At 36.7% G+C, this 22,799-nt stretch overlaps 1 protein-coding gene across 4 annotated transcripts in view; it reads right to left on the bottom strand.

Moving 5' to 3' along the window:
- Positions 1–22,799, bottom strand: part of Scamp1 (secretory carrier membrane protein 1) — a 103,979-nt gene that overhangs the window by 65,136 nt on the left and 16,044 nt on the right. For 2 of the 4 annotated variants that reach the window (XM_076857089.1, XM_076857090.1), the window contains exon 2: positions 19,515–19,592. The exons of the other annotated variants lie outside the window; for them this stretch is intronic. In XM_076857089.1, the coding sequence (XP_076713204.1) occupies positions 19,515–19,592 (78 nt within the window). The remainder of the gene's footprint in view (positions 1–19,514; positions 19,593–22,799) is intronic. 4 annotated transcript variants of the gene reach the window in all.

Here is a 22,799-nt window from a genome sequence, read left to right on the forward strand (position 1 = left end):
TAGAATTTGAAATTAAACACATAATGCCATTTATATCAGTATCCTCCCAAAATGAAATATTTGAGTACAAATTCAACAAAATATCTTATGTACTGTATGAGGAAAACTACAGAACTCTGACAAAAAAAAAAAAATCAAAGAACTACTAAATGAGAGATGTTCCATGTTCATAAACAGGAAGATTCAATGCTGCCTAAATGTCAGTTCTTCCTAACTTGATCTATAGATTCAATACAAGTTCAATTCAAATCCCACCAAATTATTTTGTAGATATAAATGAACTGATGCTGAAGTTTTTATGGAGAGCCCAAAGACACAATATTGAAACAGAAGAACAAATTTGGAGGGCTGATGATATGTGAGGTTTATTATGAAGTTACAGTAATTCAGACAATACGGCATTGACAAAAGAATAAATAGAAAATATCAATGGAAAATAACGGATTTTAGAAACAGAACCACATATGAACAACTGATTTTCGACAAAGGGACAAAGGCACTATGATGGAGCAAACACGGTCTTTTCATCAAATAGTGTGAACACACACATACACACACACACACACACACACACACACACACGACATAAACCTTCAACCCTTCATTAAAATTAACTCAAAATAGGCCATACACCTAAATGTAAACTGCAAAACTATACAACTCCTAGATGATAACACAGGTGAAAACTTAAGTGACCTGGGTATGACACCTACTTTTTAGGTATAATAGCAGTGGTATGATTCACAAAAAAAATAATAAGCTTGGACTTCACTAAAATTTTAAAAAACCCTTTGTTCTGCAAAAGACAATGTCCAGTAAATGAGAACATAAGTTACAGCCTGGAAAAAAACATTTGCAAAAGATCCATCTATCCAAAATTCATAAAGAACTCTTAAAAAATCAACTATATGAAAGCAAACAATCCAATTAGTAAATGGGCAAAAGATCCAAACAGATACCTCATCAAAAGGAGACATATAGAAGGCAAATAAGCAAATAAAAAGTTGTTTCTCACTATATGCCAGAAAAATACAAATTAAAGCAGTATCATGCTACTATATACTTATTAGAATGGCCAAAATCCAAAACAATGACACCACTAAATGTTGGAGAGAAAGTAGAACAAAAGGAACTCTCATTCATTTCTGACTGAAATGGAAAATGATACCCACTTTGGAAGATACTTTGGCAGTTCCTTACAAAACCAAACAAAACAACATCAGCAAGATGGCAAACTAGAAGCTCCTAGGACTCTTCTATCCTACAGGAAGAAAAGAAGCAATAAACAAACAACTACATTTCAACCACAGTAATGAAAATAGAGAATGAAGAACAGCAAAGAAGCAACAGAAATCCTGTAGCGTGCAGAAACCCAGGACGACCACACAGAGAAGAAAAGAAAACACCTATCTCCACTATCGCATTCACACCATCAGGAACAGCATGAAGGCAGGGTAGACTTCTTCCTGTGAGGAAAGGGTGAGAGGACTCCAACAGCCCAATCACCAGTAGAGCCTCATAGTCTCTTGCTGTTGGAGATTCCTGCAGTCCTCAGGCTTTGAACCCAGTTGAGGGTGCTCCCTGCAGTCCCGAGGCTAACCTACTCCCACAAAAAGGGCCAATGCTATTCCCACCACCCCAGTAATCACACCATGGCCCATGCTGCTGTTGTTCTGCATCACCTCAGAAAAAGAGCCACTGCTAGAGTGCATCTCACTTCGGGGATGAGCAGCCACTGTAACTATCCATTCATGAGGCTCAGCTGCCACTGCACCACCCCAGCCTGGTAAGGTGCCACCCCAATGCAGCACTGCTATTACAACCTACCTCCTGGGCCAAGTAACTGTACAGTCACTCCCTTTCTCTCATTGAAGTCACTGGTGCACCCACTTTTACAGCCAAGCTAAAGTGGTACCTTGTCCCCCCAACCAAGACTATGCCTTTCACACCGAAGTAGTCATATCTCCCTGCACAACAACAATTGATATGGTGCTCCATTCTCAGGATTCCTGAGGCTCTGCTAATTGCTGCAGCTGCAATTTCCGGGGCCAAAAAGACACAGTACTTTGCATGTAAGGAAATCAGAGCCTTGGTTAAGCTATGCCATGCTGCCCACCAGGCCAAACAATCACAGTAACCTACCTACCTAGAATTTTACTAGTCCTCCAAAGTCAAAGCTGCTGAGGCACTCCAGCTTTCCGAGACTGCAGTGATCACTGTGCTGCTCCCTGTTCTCCAAGGTCCAAGCCACAGCAGCATCTTGCCATTCTGAGTCCTTGCTGCTGCTAAACTTAGCCTTACAAACCTGAGTTACTGTCCCACCATGGTGAGCCATGTCCTACCACCCCAGGGCCCAGAATCACCATTGTGTGGTACCTCATCTAATGTAGCCCAAGCTGCCACTGTGAACTATGAGATCTAAGTCCCAAACTGAAACTGTTCCCTGTTCCCCAGGGTCTGAAAATCTAGAGCACCCCTTCTTCCCCAGAACCATGGCAGTGCTACGCCCTGCCCCTCGTGGGGGGCAGAATCAAGGCTATATCCCAGTACCCTGGGCCCAAGTTGCTGGGACATCCTTCAGAGCAACCGATTCTGACTTAGTGGGAGAAATGCATCCACTTTTGTCTCAGAGAATGAACACACATGTCAAGTCACCGGTGATAAAATAGTTTTGTAAGACCCTAAGGTCAGAAACCCAACTCCATAGCTGCTCTGAGGACCTTTGCTCTGGATCCCAGTGCCTCTGTAGCTGCCTATGAACCATGTCAGACCCAACACCAAAAGATATCCCCTTAGCTAGAACTCCCCACCATGCAGCCACCATCACTGTCACAAACTTCTGGACCCTGGACCACTAAGTGACCCATGGTAATTACACTGATCATAACTGAAGAAACTGCAGAGAGACTACAGCACTGCACCTATATGGAACCACAGTTACTGCATTCTGGCCAGCCAGCTCCTCAGGCCCCATCTGCAGGGAAAAAATCCTCCCCGACAAAAGCAACTCTGTACAGTCTGGAAGAGATGGTTGCCCCACCAATGTACAGACATCAATGCAGGGCCCCAAGAAATACGAACAAGCAACGAACCATGACATTACCAAAGGAACACAAGAATTCTTCAATAATTGGCCCCAAAGAAACAGAAATGGATGAACTGAATGAAAAGCAATTCAAAATAATGATATAAAGGATACTAAGGAAACTCAGAAAAAAAGAGTACAAAGAGACTATTCAACAAAATCATAAGAACAATTCAAGATCTCAATGAGAAATTCAGCAAAGATAGCTATCATAATAAACAAAAATCTTAGAGCTAAAGAATTAAATGAAATAAAAAGTAAACTGAAAGCTTCATTGACAGTAGATTAAACAGAAGAATTGACAAACTTGAAGAAAGGACTTTTTGAAATTATGCAGAGGGGGAAGAAAACAATGAAAAATGAAGACAGCCCACAGAACATAGGTAACATGATTACACAAACAAATTTTCACATTCTAGGAGCTCCTTGAAGGAGAAGAGAGAGAGAAAAAAAAAAGCTTATTTAATATTATTTAATAAAATATTTGCTGAAAATTTTCAAAGTCTCAGGAAAATTATGGTACAGACATTGGATCCATGGAGCTCAAATGTGCCCAAATATATCAATTTACAGATATTCTCTCAAAGGCACATTAAAATCAAACTGCCAAAGAGTGAATTTTTTTAAAAAAGCAAGAGAAAAGCATCAAGTCACATATAGGAGAATTTGCATTAGAATATCAGCAGATTTCTTCTTGCAGGCCAGGAGAAAATGGGATGATACATTTCAAGAGCTAAAACAAAGAATACCCAGAAAAGCTGGCCTTCTGAATGAAGAGAAATATTCTTTCATAAACAAAAGCTGAGGGAGTTCATCACTAGACCTGCCTAAGAAATGCTTAAGAGACTTTTTCAAATGGAAATGAAAGGGCAAAAATTACTAAAATGAATATGTAAGAAAATATAAAACTCTGGTAGCAATAAGGACACAAATTTACAAAACTCTAAAACTGTGATAGTAATCTATAAATCATGTATCTCTAGAATGAAGATTAAACTCAAAATGGTCAATCATGATTATAGTTACAATAAGTTAAAGAGTATACAATATAAAATGCAAGTTATAACATCAAAAGCATGAATTGTAAAGGGAACAGCAAAAGTCTAAAGTTTTTGTATGTGATAGAAGTTGCCATCAGTTTAAAACAAGATGTTTCATGTAAGTCTCACAGTAACCACCAAACAAAAAACTACAGCAGACATTTAAACAGTAAAGGAAAATGAATCAAAACTTAGCACCATAAAAAAATCATCAAAACAAAAATATGAACAAGACAGGAACAAAGCTATAAAACAACCAAAAATCAAACAACAAAACAACAATATCAAATCCCTACCTATCAATAGTAAGCCTGGGTGTAAATGGACAGAGTGGCTAAGCAGATCTTTTTTAAAAAATCCCATTATAAGATGTCTATAAGAAACCCACTAAATCCATTAAATACCAAGTTTTCAACTCTGCAAATATTTAAATGAAATTGACACAGGTGCATTAAAATATGTTGGAAATCATAATCTAAGGCTTATGTATATAACCATATTAATATATTAATTTTAATGTACATTAAAACTAAAACTATGTTAATTTTAATTGTACATATTTTACCATAATTATATTCTTACCGTTACATATTACATAATTATATACTATATTTCCACATCTGAGACAAGGAGACAAAATAGGTTAAGCTTTCAGGACCATAGGCTAAAAGTGAAAGAACTGAATAAGATATTCCATGCAAATGATAACCAGAAGATCAAGAGTGACTATACTTATATCTGTTAAAATAGACTTCAACTATGAAACTGTCTCAAGAGACAAAGAAGGTTTTATGGTTGAATATGAGATAGCACTCAAAAGCTCCTATTAATGAAGGGAAATTCGAGTTAAATGATTATATTATGAAAGTCATAACCTAAGTCCATCCTAGTTTGAATGGCCTGACTGGGTGGTAACTGTAGGTCAGTGGGGTGTGGTTAGAAGAGGTGGGTCACTGGGGACATTCCCTGGAAGGAGAGATATTGCCCCTCCCTTACTATTCCCTGACCCCACCATGAGCTGAGCAGTTTTCCTCCACTGGTCCCTTTACCCATGATGTGCTGCCTCACCTTGGACCCATGCAAGGGAGTCAGTCGATCATCTATGGATTGAGACCTCTGAAACTGTAGACCCCTGAAACTGTAGGCCCCAAATGAACTTTTCCTCCTCTAAGTTGTTCTCATGTGTCTTGGCCATGGTAATGCAAAAGCTAACTAAAATAGAAGGCTGGACATGGTGGGGAAGGTAAGGCAGGAGGATTGCAAGTTCAAATAAAATAAAATGTAAAATAGTCTAGGTGTAAATCAGTGTCCTGTCATGTGCAAGGCTCTGGGTTCAATCTCTAGCCTCCTGCCACAAACACGAGAGAGAGAGAGAGAGAGAGAGAGAGAGAGAGAGAGAGAGAGAGAGGAGAAAATTATTTAATGATACAGGTGTTTTGTTCATCAGGAAAATATATCTATTGTAAATATGTATACAACCAACATTGGAGCACCTAAACATATAAACCAAATACAAATAAACATGAAGGGTGATAAACCAAATACAAATAAACATGAAGGGTGATATAGCAATACAGGAACAGACAGGTACATGTCTGTGGTCCCATCTACTTGGGAGGCTGAGACGGAAGAATTGGAAGTTCAAGGCCAGCCATAGCAATTTAGTCAGATCTTGCCTCAAAATATTTTTTTTAAAAGGGCAGAGAAAAAAAACAGAAGAAAATAAATATCAGAAGATGTAGTTTGATGAAAGAGCACCACTGAGTTTGATCCCTAGTACCTCCAGAGAGACAGACAGACACAAGGACTTTGATATCTCACCTAAAACAATAGATAGATCTGAAAGAAAATTAATAAGGGAATACTGAACTTGAATTGTCATCTTGATCAAATGTACCTAACAGAAATAAATAGAACTTTCTCTCCATCCAATAACAACAGGATACATTTTTTTTCCAGTGCCCTTGGAACATTCTCCAGGACAAATCATATGTTAGATCACAAGTATTAAAAATTTTTTAAAGGCTGAAATCATATCTGGCATCATGTCAGAACATAATGGTATGATATTGGAAATCAAGTTTCCAAGATTAAGTAGAAATCTTGGAAAATTCACAAATGTGGAAATATATGTTTCTGAAAAATCATGGTTCAAAGAAGAAATCAAATGGGATTGATTTCTTGAGAAAAGAAATACCTTGAGAAAAATGACAATAGAGACACAATACACCACAGATTATGAATGTAGCAAAAACAATTCTAAAAGGTACGTTTACAGAAATAAATGCTTACACAAAGACAGAAGAAATATCCCAAATACACAATCTAACAGTATTCCTTGAAGAGCAAGAAAAAGACCAAATTAAGCCCACAATTAGCAGAAGGAAATAAATATCAGAATGTAACTAAAACAAATACAAAACTTAAATACCACATAAATAATTAAACTAAGAAAATCAGCAAAGTTGACAAACCTTTAGCTAGCCTGGGGAAAGGAGAGAATACTCAAGTAATTAAAATTAAAAATGAAAGCAAATAAATGATCACAAATGCCTCAAAAAAAATTTTTAAAAAAGGGCATAGGGACTATAATGAACAATAATATTCCAACAAATTTAAAGGAAATGGATGAATTCCTAGAAAATTATGACCTACAAAGATTAAGTCAAGAAGAAATAGAAAGCCTGAAAGAAACAATAATAGACTGAAGAAATAATCAAAAACCTCCCAACGAAAAGAAGTCCAGGGCCAGAGGGCTTCATAGTTGAATTCTACCAAGCATTCAAAGAAGTTGTACCAATATATCTTAAACACCTCCAAAAAAATAATAACATGAGAGGGAATAATTTCAAACACATTTTATGAGACTAACATCACTTTGAAACCTAACACAAAGACATCACAAGAAAACAAAACTACAGGGCAATGTCTGTGATTAATTGATGCAAAAATCCTCAGTAAATACTAGCAAATTGAATTCAACAACTCATATAAAAAGAATTATACAACATGAGCAGGTGAAATTTATCCTTGATCCACAAGACTGATTTTATATTCACAAAACAATGTGATACATTATATTAACAGAATAAATGGTAAAAACCACATGACCATCTTGATTGATATAGAAAAAACATTTGACAAAGCCTAATATACTTTCTTGGCAAAAACTCTAAATAGTTCAGGTACAGAAGGGAAATCCCTCAACATAATTAAGGCTACTTGTTTAAAAAATCCACAGCTGATATTATAATCAATGGGGGGAAACTAAAAGTTTTTCCATTAAAATCCAGTACAAGACAAGGATGTCCACTCTTGCCAGTTCTATTTAATATACTGCAAGAAGTACTGACAAGAGCAATAAGATAAGAAAAAGAAATAAAAGATATCCAAATTACAAAGGAAGAAATACAATTATCTTTATTTGAAGATATTATCCTACACATAAAAATAACTCCAAGGATCCCATTAAAATCCTATTAGAATTAGTAAATGAATAAAGTCATAGTACACAAAATCAACATATTAAGTCAGTTTAATTTTTATATACAAGCAACCTAAAAACTAAATTAAAAAAAAAAAACTTCATGTGTGATAACAATAAAAAGTAAAATACCTAGGAATAAATTTAAGCAAAAGATAAAAGATCTGTGCTATGGTTTGAATTTTAAGTGTTCCCAAAGGGGTATGTATTTAAAGAATAGTCCCCAGAGAGATACTAGTGGGAAGTAGTGAAACCTTTAAGAGGCAACTTTCAGTTAGAAGTCTTTAGAGTATCAGGGGTGTGCTCTTGAAGGAGATTATGGGACCCTTGATCCTATCTCTCTCTTTGTCTCTCTCTTTTAGTAGTTTTGGTCTACCACAGGCTCCCACCATGATGTCTCACCACAGTCCAAAGCAATGAAATCAACCAATCATGAGCCAAAATAAACCTTTTCTCTGTATAAGTTGATTATCTCAGGCTTTAGGTATGATGAAAAACTAATACAATCTATATACTGAAAACTATAAAACACTGATAAAATAAATTGAAGAATATACAAATAAATTGGAAGATATACCATGCTCATGAATAAAAATTATTATTGTTAAAATGTTCATACTATCCAAAGCATATACAGTTTCAATGCAATCCATATAAAACCCTAATGACAGTCTTCCCAAAAATAGAAAAAAAAAAATCCTAAAACTCACATGGAGTTATGAAAGTCCCCCAAATAGCTAAAACAATTATGAGAAAGAAAAAGTCAGAGCATCACACTTTCTAACTTAAGATTATGTTACAAAGCTAATAGTAATCAAAACAGTATAGTACTGGTATAAAAACAGACTCTTAGACCATTGGAACAGAAAAAATATCAAACGTTAAAAAATAAATACAAACATGATTTTTTAAAAAATTTTTCACAGTTGTAGATGGGAAGAATGTATTATATCTGTTTATTTTATTTTTTAATACCTTTATTTATTTTTATGTGGTGCTGAGGCTCAAACCCAGGCCTTGCATATGCTAGGCAAGCGCTCTATCATGCAGCCACAACCCAATCCCATATTTGTTTACTTTTATGTGGTGCTAAGGATCGAACATAGCACCTCACATGTGCTAAGCAAGCACTCTGCCACTGAGCAACAGCCCCAGCCTCAGTCAACTGATTTTTGATAAGAGCACCAAGAAGACAATAGGGAAAAGAGAATCTCTTCAATGAATGGTGTTGGGAAAATTGATTTCCGCATGCAAAAGAATGAAATAAGATCCTTACCATACACCATATACAAAAATCAACTGAAAATGGACAAAACACTAAATATAAGAACAGAAACTATAAAATACCTAAAATATAACATAAAGGAAAAGCTCCTAGATGTTGGCCTTGATGATGATATTTTTGGATATCACACCAAAAGCTTAGGCCACAAAAGCAAAAACAAAAAACTATAAACTGAAAATCTTCTGTACAACAAGAAAACAATCAATAAAATGAAACAGCAGCCTACAAACTGAGAAAAATATTTTCAAATCATGTATCTTATAAGAGGTTAATATCCAAAATTTATAAAGAAGACATATAACTCAATAGTAAAACAATGAATGACCCAATTGTAAAACAGCAAAAGACCTGAATAAACATTTCTTCAAAGATGAAAAAAATAACCAATAGGTACATGGAAAGATGTTCAATGTCATTCATCATAGGAGATATGAAAATAAACCAAAAATACCCCTTGACACGTTTATAATGGCTACTATCAAAAAAATTAGACAACAATAAATATTAACAAGCACAGTTTTGGTGGAGTGTTGAAAATCAACTCTTATTGAAGTATCTCTTAGGAGAAAGAACTGGGAAACATACAAGTGGACTCCTTAGAAGAGTTTGGCAACCATGGAGAGTAGGAAAGATTTTCAGGGAAGAAGAGAGACCACGGGATGGAAGGAAAATGAGGTTAATAAAAAGCTTTGTTACAAAGTCATAATAATAAAAACAGTATAGTATTGGCACCGACATACAAATCAATGGAACAAGAATTGAGAGTCCAGAAATAAATGCTTACATTTATGGTCAATTGATTTTCAACAAGACTGGCAAGAAAATTCAATAGGAAGGAATAATCTTTTCAACAGAATGGTGCTGGAACAAATGGATATTCACATAAAAAAGAATTAAGTTGAACATCTAACCCATCATACATACCATATATACAGAAAATTTAACTGAAAATGAATCATAGACTTAACTCTAAGCACTAAAATTATATAACTTTTCAAAGAAAACATAAGAGTAAATGAATTTTCATGACCATGGGTGTGGCAATGTTTTCTTAGATATAATACCAAAAATACCTAGTGGGCTGCGGGTGTAACTCAGTGGTAGAACACTAGTCTAGCATATGTGAATGCCTTAAAAAAAAGACAAGTTGAACATCAAAATTTAAAAATTCAGTGCTCCAAAGAAAACTATCTAGGAAACGGGGGGGGGGGGGGACTTCCAACAGAATGGAATATCTGAAAATCCCACATCTAATAAGAGACTTGTGTCCAGAATATATGACAGAATTCAATACTAAACGACAATTAAACCAATTTAAAATAGGCAAAGGATCTGAATAAACATTTTCCCAAAGAATACATACAAATGGCCAATAAGCAAGTGAAAAATGTTCATCATCATTTAGCCATCAGGGAAACGTAAATCAAAAGCCCAAGGAAATAGCATCCACTAGGATGTCCATAATCAAAGTCAGACAATAACCAGTATTGGCAAGTATTTGGAATAATTATAATCCTAAAATGCTTTTGATGGGAATATAAAATACGGTGGCCACTTTGGAAGACAATTTGGCAGCTCTTTAAATGTTGAAACATAGAGTTACCATATGACCCTGCAGTTCTACTCCTAGGTATATATACCCAAGAGAAGTGAAAATATATCATGCAGAAACTAATGCACAAAACTTCTTAGCAGCCCAAAATAGGAAACAACACAAATCCTCATCAACTGATGGATGGATAAATAAAATGTAATATAAAAAAAGAACAAAAAAAGAGCCAGGAACAGTGGCATCCATCTATAATCCCAGTGTATTGGGAGACTGAGGGAAGAGGATTGCAAGTTCAAGGACAGCCTCAGCAACTTAGCAAGGCCCTAAGCGACTTTGAGAGTCCCTGTCCCAAAATTTAAAAAAAATTAAAAAATAATAAAGGGCTGAGATGCAGCTCAGTAGTAAAGCACCCCCTGATTCAATCACCGGGGGCGGGGAAAGAAAAGCCAAAGGAAATGAAGTACAGATACATGCCATAATATGGTTGAGCCCTGAAAACATCGTGCTAAGTGAGAGGAATCACAAAAGATTACATATTATATGATTCTAATTATATGAAATGTCCATAATAAGCAAATCTATGGAGACAAAGTAAATTAAGAATTGCCTGGGACCGCAGAAGAAGGGTAGTAGGCAGTTTCCTTTAGTATAGAGGGACAAAAATATTGTATAAATATAATGTGATGATATCTGTTCAATACTAAAAATATTGCAATATACACTTTAAATGAGTATGTGATACATTAATTACTTCAATCATGCTGCTGAAATAACTTGTGTTTTTTTCAACAATAAAGAAAAGTAACACATTTTACTATGGATGATATGGTAAAGCAGAAAGTGAAAAACCTTATGATGTAGAATAGAGACAATTTAGCAAAGTTCTTGAGACAAGAGTGAACAGGATCTAAAGCAAAGAAGCAGACAGTCATCCCTATACAACAGACAGCAAAGCAGCATGTGGGGTACATATGCCCATAGGCAGGTGGATGCGGTGGGGGGAGGTCTGCAGGCATTCTCCACTGATTGGTATTTTTCAATGAAATAAAAGCCGAGGTAATCAGCGGGGAGGGAGGATAGGAGAAGAGCTTTTGAAGAGAAGAGAGGAAGAGGGGAGTGAACAATGAAAATGGACTCGGGTGTTCAATATAATTCAGAATTGGCTGGTCGGGAACTGAAAGCCAGACCATTCCGCAGGATGTGTGTGCTCCTCCAGCCCCAGCCAGCTGTGAGGGAGAGCAGGGAGTGACCAGAGTAGTATTTAACAAGGGCTTGGGTTTCACTGAAGGGATTATGGCAAAGCAAGGGGAAAGGGCAACAGCAGGAGAGTGGAGGGTGCCTGCAAGGCAGTGATTATAATGAAGAAATGTAGAATTTAAGCTGAGGGGACAGAACAAGAGGTGGATAAAGGGCAGTAAGCAAACAGTAGGATCAACACCCCACAGGCTGGAGAACTTGAAAGCTGTGTTAAAATGGAGAAACAAGAGGAAGGACTACGAAGGTAGAAGGCAGTGGTCAAACATGCAGGAAATTAATTAAGCTTATGGAGGAGTTAGTGGCCCCTGGAAGGAGCAGTTTGAAACTATGTAGAAAGCAAAGAATCAATGTTGGAAAGCAGGATGTTGGAAAGATCACCAAGAATTCAAAATTGGGACAGGGTTAGGAAGAATGATGGTGAACCCAGAGCCACAATGTTAATAATAAATAAAATAAAATTTAAAAAAGAAACAAGGACTAGTAAATGCAGGGATCAACAGATGACAGTCAAAATGAGAGGTGGCACTTAATTAAAAACTGATGATGTGAGATTCAAATACTGGGATTTTTTTTTTGGGGGGGGGACAGGAAAGAGTAAGAATGTCTGAAAATGGAAGGAAAAACAAAAAGGATATATGCCCTGCTTTTGTGCCCAGCAGTCTGAGACCTGTGAGAGAAAAAGTATCTACTTTTTGAGAAGGTTGCCAGAGAAACAATGTGCTATGGTCCGAATGTCTGTGTCACCCCAAGATTCAGAAGTCGAAACCTAATTCCCAGCACCATAGTTTTCAGAAATGATACTTTCAAAGGTGATCAGGTCACAAGGAAAAGCCCCAAATGAATAAGATTAGTGGCTTATAAAAGAGGCCCAAGGGCTGAGGATATTGCTCAGTTGGTACAGTGCTTGCCTTGCATGCATAAGGCCCTGGGTTCAATCCCCAGCACCACAAGGGGCGGGGCGGGGCGGGGGGGCGGGGCTAGGGAACCTGTTTGCCTCTTCTACTATATGAGGATTTGTAAGAAAGTGCCCTTGTATCTGCCAGCATCTTGATCTTAAGAGTTCCCAGCTTCTAGAACTGTAAGCGATAAACTTCTATTGTTTATAAATTAGACAGTGTAAGTTATTTTGTTATAGTAGTCCAAACTACTAAGTACTTTCATTAATGGAGCAGTTTCCACAGAGCAAAACACAAAACATTCAGAGTATGAGAACATACAGGATTTGAAAAATTTTGGAACATTTTGAGAATTAAGAAAAATAAAAGGGAACAAAATAAGAAATACACAGAACTCAAAGGATTAAAAATCAGGGGATGAGAAGAACCCTGATAGTCTGAGCTCCTTGTTGAGATTAACATAATAAGATAAATCCTGATAAATTTAGGTCAGATGAGTGTTGGAGGTAGAGAAAAATAGGTTTCACTTTACTCTAGGGTGAAAAGATACAGAGAAACAGTCTTAGTTCCAATGTGCCATCTTATTCTCTGTGTGACATGAAGACCCTAAAATAAACCCTAATGTTTCTCCCCTCTTGGTGTTCACATCTTTGTAATAATACCTCCCTATGAGTGCATTAGCCAACAGAACATGGTAAAAGTGATGGAATGTCCCACCCTTGGTTAGATTATATAAGACTCCATCTTGGCAGACTGAAGCAAGAGACTCTGAAAACTAAACAATATGAGCAGTCCTGTTAGAGACGCCTATGTGTGACAAGAAACTATGCAGCCTCTAGGAACTGCCCCATAAAGCTACAGTGTGAGGGTAGCCTCCAGATGGTGGTCATCAAAAAGCTGAGGCTGTCAGTCATATAACCACAAGCAAAACCACCTGCCATTAACCTGAATGAACTTGGAAGCAGATCCCTCCCTAGTTAAATCTCCAGACGAGAATGCTACAGAGAGATAAGACCTTGATCATAGTCTTTTGAGACCCCAAGTAAAGGATCTAGTTATGTTTTGCCCAGATCATTGACCCACAGAAACTGAAATTAACTTGTGTTCTTTTAAGCTGTTAACTTTTTGGTGACTTGTTACACAGCCATAGAAAATGGATACATCCAGTGTGTAGGGTACACTGGACCCTCTGCAGTGGGTGAGGATAGTCAGGGGAAACCAGGCATTAGGATCACACAGTCTCTCTGGACTCCACTCACTAACCAATACTAGGCTTGGGGGCGGGGGGCGGTGTTCTCAATAAGGTTGTGGAGTTGTAAGTAGATGGCTTTGACTACAGCAAATCGCATATTAGAGGATAAGAATAAAAAGATAATCTAGAGAGAGTAAATTGGGAGGCCTTCAATTCTTTTACAAGCCTAAAACCATTCTAAAAAATAATGTTTAAAAAAATTAAAAGACAGGCTGCGGTCAAACCATGCAGGGTCCCAAATGCCAAACTACTTACTGATTGGGCAGTACACAATCATTTCTAAGGAAGACTGATGACCTAATTTGACTTCTGTTTTAAGAAAATAATTCTAGTCATTCAGCCAAAAAAAAAAAAGGAGTGGGGGTTGCAGAAAAAGAGACTGGACACAGTTAACTAGAAAGGCCACTGTATTGTTTCACATGAGTGCCTGAATTAGGACAGTTGGGAATGAAAACAGACAGGTAATATCTCTTGGAGGTATAAATGACAGGATGTGACAACTGATTAGATATAGGAAAAGAGGCTATTTGAACCAAAGAGGACTCAGGTATTTGCAGCCAATGACAGCAGGAGGATACAAGGCAACAGTATCATTAAATGAAGACTGGAAACAAAGATTGGTTCAAGAAGGGCCAGGTAATGAGCTCCAAGAATAACAAATAGTGAGTAGCACAGAGGAAAGGAAATGCACAGGAGTGAAAATAAAAACAGGTGTTGAAGGGTAGAGCATGCTTCTGCAATATTAAAAATAAGTTGGGCTGAGGTTGTAGCTCAGTGGTTGAGTGCTTGCCTGGAATGCATGAGGCACTGGGTTCGATCCTCAGCACCACATAAAAAAATAAATAAATAAAATGAAGATCTTGTGTCCAACTACAACTAGAAAAATATTTAAAAATATGTGTTTGTTTAAAAAAATAGGTAAATCACCATATAGTCACCACATAGTCACTAGATCTGAACGTTTTATCTTTCATTTTCAAAAGAAACTGACAAGAGATTGTCTAACTCTACATTGTCCTCTCTGCCTCCATTGTAACACATGAAAAAACTTTTTTTTTTCCAAAGAGATTAGATGGATTACCTGAAGTTACTTTAATGGTAAAGCCCAGGTTAAAATTCTTGTGTTCTAATGCTCAATTTACTTCATATCCCGAGTTATATCAGATGCAATTCTTTCCTATACAATCTGATTATTTATTTCCCCTATAGTCAGAGGTGACCACCTGGACATGTTCCCTCACACAACTAGTACTGAATTTTCTTCTTGTGGTTCTTCTTTCTGCCAGAAGGTTAAGATCTTGCTGCTATGTGAGATAAATCATACCTGGCAGTAACTAGCAAAACAGAAAAGGAACCAGGCAGACTATTCCTAAAGAATGGAAACCCAACAGTAAACCAGGACCAAGAAATGTCCCTTTTAGGGCTGGGGATGTGGCTCAAGCGGTAGCGCGCTCGCCTGGCATGCGTGCGGCCCAGGTTCGATTCTCAGCACCACGTACAAAGATGTTGTGTCTGCCAAGAACTAAAAAATAAATATTAAAAAATTCTCTCTCCCTCTCTCCCCCACTCTCTCTTTAAAAAAAAAAAAAAAGAAAGAAATGTCCCTTTTAAAAATTATTAATAGTAGCAGTAATAGTAGTAGTAGTACTTGGGATTGAATCCAGAGGAGTTTTTACCACTGAGCTATTTTTAATTCCAGCCCTTTTAATTTTTAAATTTTAAGACAGAGTCTCACTAAGTTGTTGAGGGCCTCGCTAAATTGCTAAGTATAACCTCAAAATTTGCGATCTTCCTGCCTCAGCTTCCTAAGCCACCAGGATTACAGGCATGCACGACCAGATCCAGCCCTAAGAATTTATATCAGCAGTGCTGCACTTCCCCCACATACAGGTGCCCTTATTCCTATCTAAAGCCCACCAGAAAAGTGACATCAATAGTGGCTGAAACTACTGAGGATCAAGCTACAATAGTTATTTTAAATTAGGGCTGGGGCTGTAGCTCAGTAGTAGAGCACTTGCCTTACATGTGCAAGACCCTGGGTTCCGACCTCCAATATCACAAACAAACAAACACCCTGCTACCTAATTAAACAGGAAAATGATCCCCAGAAATACACATCAATTCTCAACGAGATAATTCCTCTGGTAATGTATGCATTTGATTTTACAGGGTAGTCCCTGGAACCTACTCACCACATACAACATAGTCTCAGTAGGGAAATGCATTTTAAATTCAAATAAAAAATTTCTTTTATAACTTGAAACTACTCTCCATTTATATAATATAGCACATCTCCACTCACACCAGCCTCCTTTCAAGTGCTCACCAGTGTTCCATGACACTGCCAACAAGCTGACTTTGTCTATTTTCTAAGAAGTCCTGTGATAACTCCTTTCTCCAAATTTATAATATAAAATGAATACATAAATCATAAAATTACTCAAATTCTTTATTTTATAGTCTTAAGTCTTGAAAGTTTTCTTTCAAACAGGAAATTAACTATAAAGGCAATAATTGTTGTTGTTGTTTTTAAAGGAAGACAAGAACAGGTCAGGAACTTTCTCCATCTGCAAGATTTTACAACCCCAATATTCTGTTGGAGGATCTTTCTTATTGACTTTAAGTAGCTGACCATATTCTTATGCAAAAATTTTTCACAAAAACTTTTCTAAACCAAATATGAATATCACCAATCAACTAAAACTGTATTTGGACTAAGGTCTAACATATTACTTAAATTAATTATCCATGTTCCATCTGTTTCAGAAAAGTACTAATTTCTGATAGCCCCAAAAGTACTAATTTCTGATATCACCTCATTCAGGCAACAAAGGAATGTTTAAATTGCTTATTATTTCAACTGTATTTTCCCTCATGTAAAAAGGGAAATGGAAAATGCACCAAAATTCTCATACCAATGATTTTCCCGGTCCTGAGACAGTACCACTGCTCATCACATCTAAGAAAAGTGTTTCATTATTAACTGACTTCTCATTATTGCCCAGCTCCCTGCTCAAGACTATCCTCTTTCATAAAGCCTTTCTGTGAATGCAGACTTAGCATTAGGATCAAAATTTACATTCTTGTTTTATTTATCTGGATGTATCGTCTTTGTGTCTATATGTAATCTTTAAAATACCATTTAGATGAAAAATCTTTATCTTCTAGGCATCTTTTGCTAAATATAGCACTAGCAAAAGGCAAAAAAGCTTTACAGAAAACAAAGATAGGTTAATAAATCATACCTGCCACTTACTACCTAGATATCTTGTGTCTCATATTCTTTAAAAATGAAAATTTAAAGTGCCCATATTGAAAGTTGTGATAATTCAATTTAGTACTGTAGAAAAGCACATGGCACAAAGACAACTTGATAAAAAATACTACTACTATTGATAAGAATCATCTCAAGCTGTTACATTAAAAAAGTTCAACTTCTTTCTTGCTATTAAAGTCTTTCAAAAAGTATATGAAAATCTCTTTTCACTTTTTATTAGCAAACTTTAAAAACAGTCTTGTTTCCATCTCCACACCCCAGAAACCATGTCAGAGAACTTCATGTAGTAGAATACAAGATGCTAGCTCCTTCTCTCCCTTTCAGCAATTTACTACCAAATTATAATTCCATTCATCCACAGAACTAATTTACTAAAGTTGAATCATATCAACCCATAATTTTTATGTCAAAACTGGTCTAAGTATTGGTCATTTCACATGGTTCAACCTGTAACTCCCATGTTCAATGAGCATTCAGTTATTCCAGTCTGGGACACCATTGCTACACATAAGCAAGGACTGTCAAACAAGGGCTTTGAAATAAAGTGAAATTTAAAAGTTCATTTTAATCTTTGTCCCTAGTTCCTGGCTTCTCAAAGTCTTATAATCTCCAGAGTGACAATGATTTAGTCAATCTGGCCTCTGCAATAAAAACCTCCAGAAAACATCAATGGAGAATGGTGAGGCAGGAAAGTACACAGCAACTCTGGACCTCCTCCCTCTCTTTACCTTGAGAGCTTGTTTGGAGGTGCTAGCAGGGGAGCGCAGATTGACTAAATCATTGTCCATTGGAGATTAACTCAATCTCCAGTCTCTCCTCTCTCCTCCCTGGAAAGGGAGGTTTAAGTTCCAACCCTCTAATCAAGCTTGGAATTTCTAGGGACCAGTACCCACCCAGAAGCTATCTAGGGGCCCAAGTCCCCAGTCCTTTCATTAGCATATAAAAAACCCATATCACTCTGGAGATTATAAGACTTTGAGAAGCCAGGAACTAGGGACAAAGATTAAATATTTCTTTCTTATCACCATATTTAGCCTAAAGCTCTTCTGTCACCCACAAGCTGCCCGGGTGGTGGAAGCTGATCATCACTCTGTGTGGTGTGGGCAGTGGCAGAAAAGACCACACAGACAAGGCTCTGCCACCTTAAGGGTCCTGCTTTCACACTGGAAGGCAAGGGAGGGAGAGAGCAGGAGGGAGTAGTGCGGAATCCCTTTATTCATAGGGAAATTAACCCAGGATTTTCAATATAATGTTCTTCACCACATAAGGCAGAGGGTGGGCTGGTCTAGCCCCAATAGGTAACGCCCAGATCCAGAACCTTGAGAAAGCAGGCTTCTTTGCAGAGCCAAGGTGGAGGCCGCCAGCGTCGCAGCCTAGATATGGATCGAGCAATGCCACACCAACACCACCATGGCAGCAAGGCTAAGAGAGGATGCTTAATATAGCTCATAATATAGCTTAATACAGCCCCCTCCCCCACACTCTTCTTTACACTACAGAGTTAATACAATGCATCTTGAAGAAATTTCCAAGCAAAAACATACATAATCTTTTGGAATTCGTTTTTAGACTATGAAAAACATTTATCAGGAAGAGGTGATCATCACCTAAGGATCTTCATACTGACAGGTAACTCCAAGCATACAAGTAAAGAACTTTGATATCTTTCAGAGGATGACTAGCATTTCAAGAGCCAAGAACACTTAAAACTGAGAGTGATGTCTGAGACACAAAAATAGAAGACAAAATTATTTGCCAGAGAAATTTTGAAAAGAATTCTCAATAGAATCTACCACAATATTCTCAAATCTGGTTCACAATAAAACCATAGATAGAACATAAAAAATATGCTCCAACTATAAGAGCTTAGGACCCTAACAGGTAAACTAAGAATGCTCTTTATGATTTTTTTTAATAGCCCAGCATTTTATAAATAAGATGGGGAAGAATATGCTTTCCTAGACCAAGTAAAGTTCCAGAGGTTCTGGTCTACCACTGTCAGAAGGCTCCTACTATTCAGAATACCATAACTCAAATGATAATCATGTAAACATTGTGTATAGTTACATATATAATTTCCATTGTAACAAAGTATCACTCCATATTACCATGAAGACAATGTATATACCAAGAAACACTTTCTTACCTCCCTGTATGTCAAGTACTGTAGATAGTATTTCACTAGGACCAATATGGAAATTTTCAATTACTATTGATAGTCCTACTTGTTTAAAAAAAAAAATCCTGACTTGCTAAATTCTAAGTAAAACATTAACTTCTTATTTTATGTTTTACAAATCAGCTAAAAAATAAAACAATTAAAATATAATTCCTACTTGGTTTTTATTTAAACATTTAAAAATGGTTCAATTAAGAATAATCTTACTGTTCTAGAATCCGAGAATGGATTATATTCGTCAAGTCCTGGTGGAACATTTCTTGTCACCTGTGTAACTGATGGATCCTAGAATAAAATTTGAAGGAGAAAAAAAAATTACTTATCCTTTGAGATATAATTATATAATTTTTGCATTTACATAACATTTGCTTTATCTGTACTTTTGATCACTCAACAAAGTAAAAGAGGAAAATAAAGATTATCAGATGCATCCAGTCCCATTTCAACAAAGTTGAAATCTAAATCCACAGATCTCACACCCTCAAAGCAAAACAAAAATGGGTTAGATGCAAATCAGCTGCTAGTTATTCTATAAAGACAGAAAGTAGACCGCCTCCTAATAGCTGTGTCGAGCTGACTGCACAAGAGCAGCTGAACAAATTTTCGGTAAAACCACCATCCTTTCCTTTGGGCTCACGAAGAGTTCATGCTCTCCAGTTTTATAACATCTTCCATCAGTTTTCCCAACTGCAGATTTAAGTACCATATCACAAATCAACGTCGCATACAGCCAACATCTAGAGTATTCAAGATTAAGTACCTCTTACTTGCTTTATTCTATGCCAATATCTCTACTTGACTGTTTATTTTTCCACTTGATCCTAGACAGTCTCCCAAGTATATTACTCTACTAAACCAGCTTTTCAAATCTTTTTATATTGGGCTTTCATAAAAATAACTGAATCACAAAATCCCAGACATTTATTTTATCTCTCTTGATTATATGAAAAATATAATGAACATCAACAAAATCAACTACATAATTCATGTGAAAAGCATTTTACAAACTGTGATACAGCTTAACTTGCCTTCATAACTCTAGTCTCAAACTGTAGCATGAATAAGGATTAAATAAAGTGCAGACTGCTGCCTCCCACCCGAGCTTCTGATTCAGGAGGTCTAGGGTGGGGTCTGAACATCTGTACTTCTGACAGGTTTCTAGGTGATACTGCTCTCTTTCAATACTGTACTTTTTCCAATCCATTTTCTTCAACATAGTCTTCAAAGTTACCTTTCAAAAATGTAAAGCTAATCTTATTATTCCTCTTCCTCTAAACCCTTTCCTTTGACTTTCATCCATTTTGGATTTTTAGTAGCTTTCCACTAACTGTGAGATAAAATAGGAATCCCTCAAAATGAAATACAAGGCTTCTGATCATGTAGCCTGGCCCTTGCCTATTTTTCCGGACTCATCAACTATCTCATAATCACCCTCACCTTGGCATATCCTTCTCCTTTAGCCAAACGAAAAAAGCTACTGCAGGAGCCTCAAACTTGGAGAAAAGCAAGTGGCAAGGATAAAAGGAAAAGCAATAAATAAAGGCTTGCTTGACAATAAATTGGGAAGAAGGGACTAAAATGACTCTACTTATTCCCCAGGGTTCCCCATCCCCAAGTTTACCCAAAAGTGCAAGGAGAAGGGAGATTATCAAAAAGAGATGCATGCATCAGAAAGAAAATTAAGAAAACAACAAAAAAGAATATTTTAATCAAAATTTTCAAGTTGGCATTGATGAAGTCAACCTAATTTAGTGAAGGAATCTGAGATAAGAAGCAGAGAGCTGAAGGTCAAATCCAGATGGGTTCAGCAGCAGTCTCAATCTGACCCTCACTACCACCCAATAAAAGCAATAACCTATGAGTCTGCAAGATACCATGACCTTCTTTTGCAATGCTTCCTCCAACTGGAAAACTCTTCCCAGCAGGGTCAGCCTAAGAAGCTCTAGGTATTATCCTATATGATAATCAATGATGTTCCCAGTAGGAGGCCTCTTTCCTAGTAGTCACTCCACTCCAGGTTTAGTGCCCCACACTCCTCCATATTTATCTCCATTAGCATTTATTTTACTGAACCATAATTTTTATGCAGGTCTTCCCCCTCCCCAAGTTAGACTATGATCTCTTTGAATCAATAAGGTTTTTGGTTTTTTATTTGTTTAATCATACATGCCTGGTGATACCGAATCTTCAAAGAGTATTACCACTCCTAAAAAGAAATAAAGCAATTCTTCAAGATAGTAGCAGCAGTAATAAAAAAGAAATGCTTTCTGAAAAATTGAACATAAATATGAAAATAGTTCAAAACATGTAAATGAAAAAATGTTTAATCTCATTCACAAGAAATACTAATTATACTAACACAATCATTTCTTACATCAGATTAGCAAAAAATCCAAAAGTCTGACATAACCTTGACAAAGCAGTAAGAAAACAGGGGTCTCAACCACTGCTAAGAGGAAATCTCTACAGAGGAAAAGTTGGGAACATGTAGCAAAATTACCTCTGCATTTATCCTTTAAACCACAGTCTTACTTCTAGTAATCTATTCCAAAGATATGCTGGCAAAAATATTGTATATAATAGCAAAAGGCTAGAAGCAACCTAAATGTATATCAATAGAGGATGGTATGATAAAATAGTGCTAATGTGTTACACTGTTGTAAAATTATATAAGGTGATATATAAATTGCTAAGGAATGAATGAATAAAGATGCAGAGCAATGTTATCTTGTGTATAAAGGTGGAGGGTAGAATGAATGTATTTACTGTGCTTTTTAAAAGAAAGAATACATCCAAAACTAACAATGAGTGCCTATGAGAGAAGAAGAGAAGAAGGAAAGAGTAAAGAGAGGAAAGGCTTGGAAGCTAGACTTCTTAAAACATACCTGTTTTGTAGCTTTTACTTTGGAACTACAAAAATGTTTTCAATTATTATAGAACAAAATTAATTCAAAGGAAAAAAGGAGAGAGGCAGAAGCAGGGTCATAAATATACTATTTAGATATGAGGTGTCCCCCAAAAGCTCACATGTGAAACAATGCAAGAATTTTCACAGATGAAATGATAGGGTTTAGAGCCTTAATCTAATCAGTGAATTGATTCACTGATATGGATTAACTGGGCAGCAAGTTGATATGTGGAGTGTGACCAGAGGAGGTAGGTCATTGAGGGTGTAACTTGGGGTTTATATTTTGTCCCAGATTAGTGGTGCTCTCTCTGCTTCTTGATTGCCACAGCTGGGCTGCTTTCCTCTTGCATCTCCTTCCACCATGATGTACCGCCTCATCTTGAGTCCAGAGCTATGGAATCAGCTAACCATGGACTGAACCTCTGTAACCTTAAACCAAAATTAACTTTTCCTCCTCTGATTGTTCTTGTTAGGTCTTTTGGTCACAGCAAAGCAAAAGCTATCTAAAACAGTAACATACAGCTTAACCAACATTCATACTATTTATGTTGTTCTCTGAATGCCACAGAAATATACTGGGTCCC

This window comes from Callospermophilus lateralis, chromosome 5 (genome assembly GCF_048772815.1).
Source record: "Callospermophilus lateralis isolate mCalLat2 chromosome 5, mCalLat2.hap1, whole genome shotgun sequence".
Taxonomy (NCBI): domain Eukaryota; kingdom Metazoa; phylum Chordata; class Mammalia; order Rodentia; family Sciuridae; genus Callospermophilus; species Callospermophilus lateralis.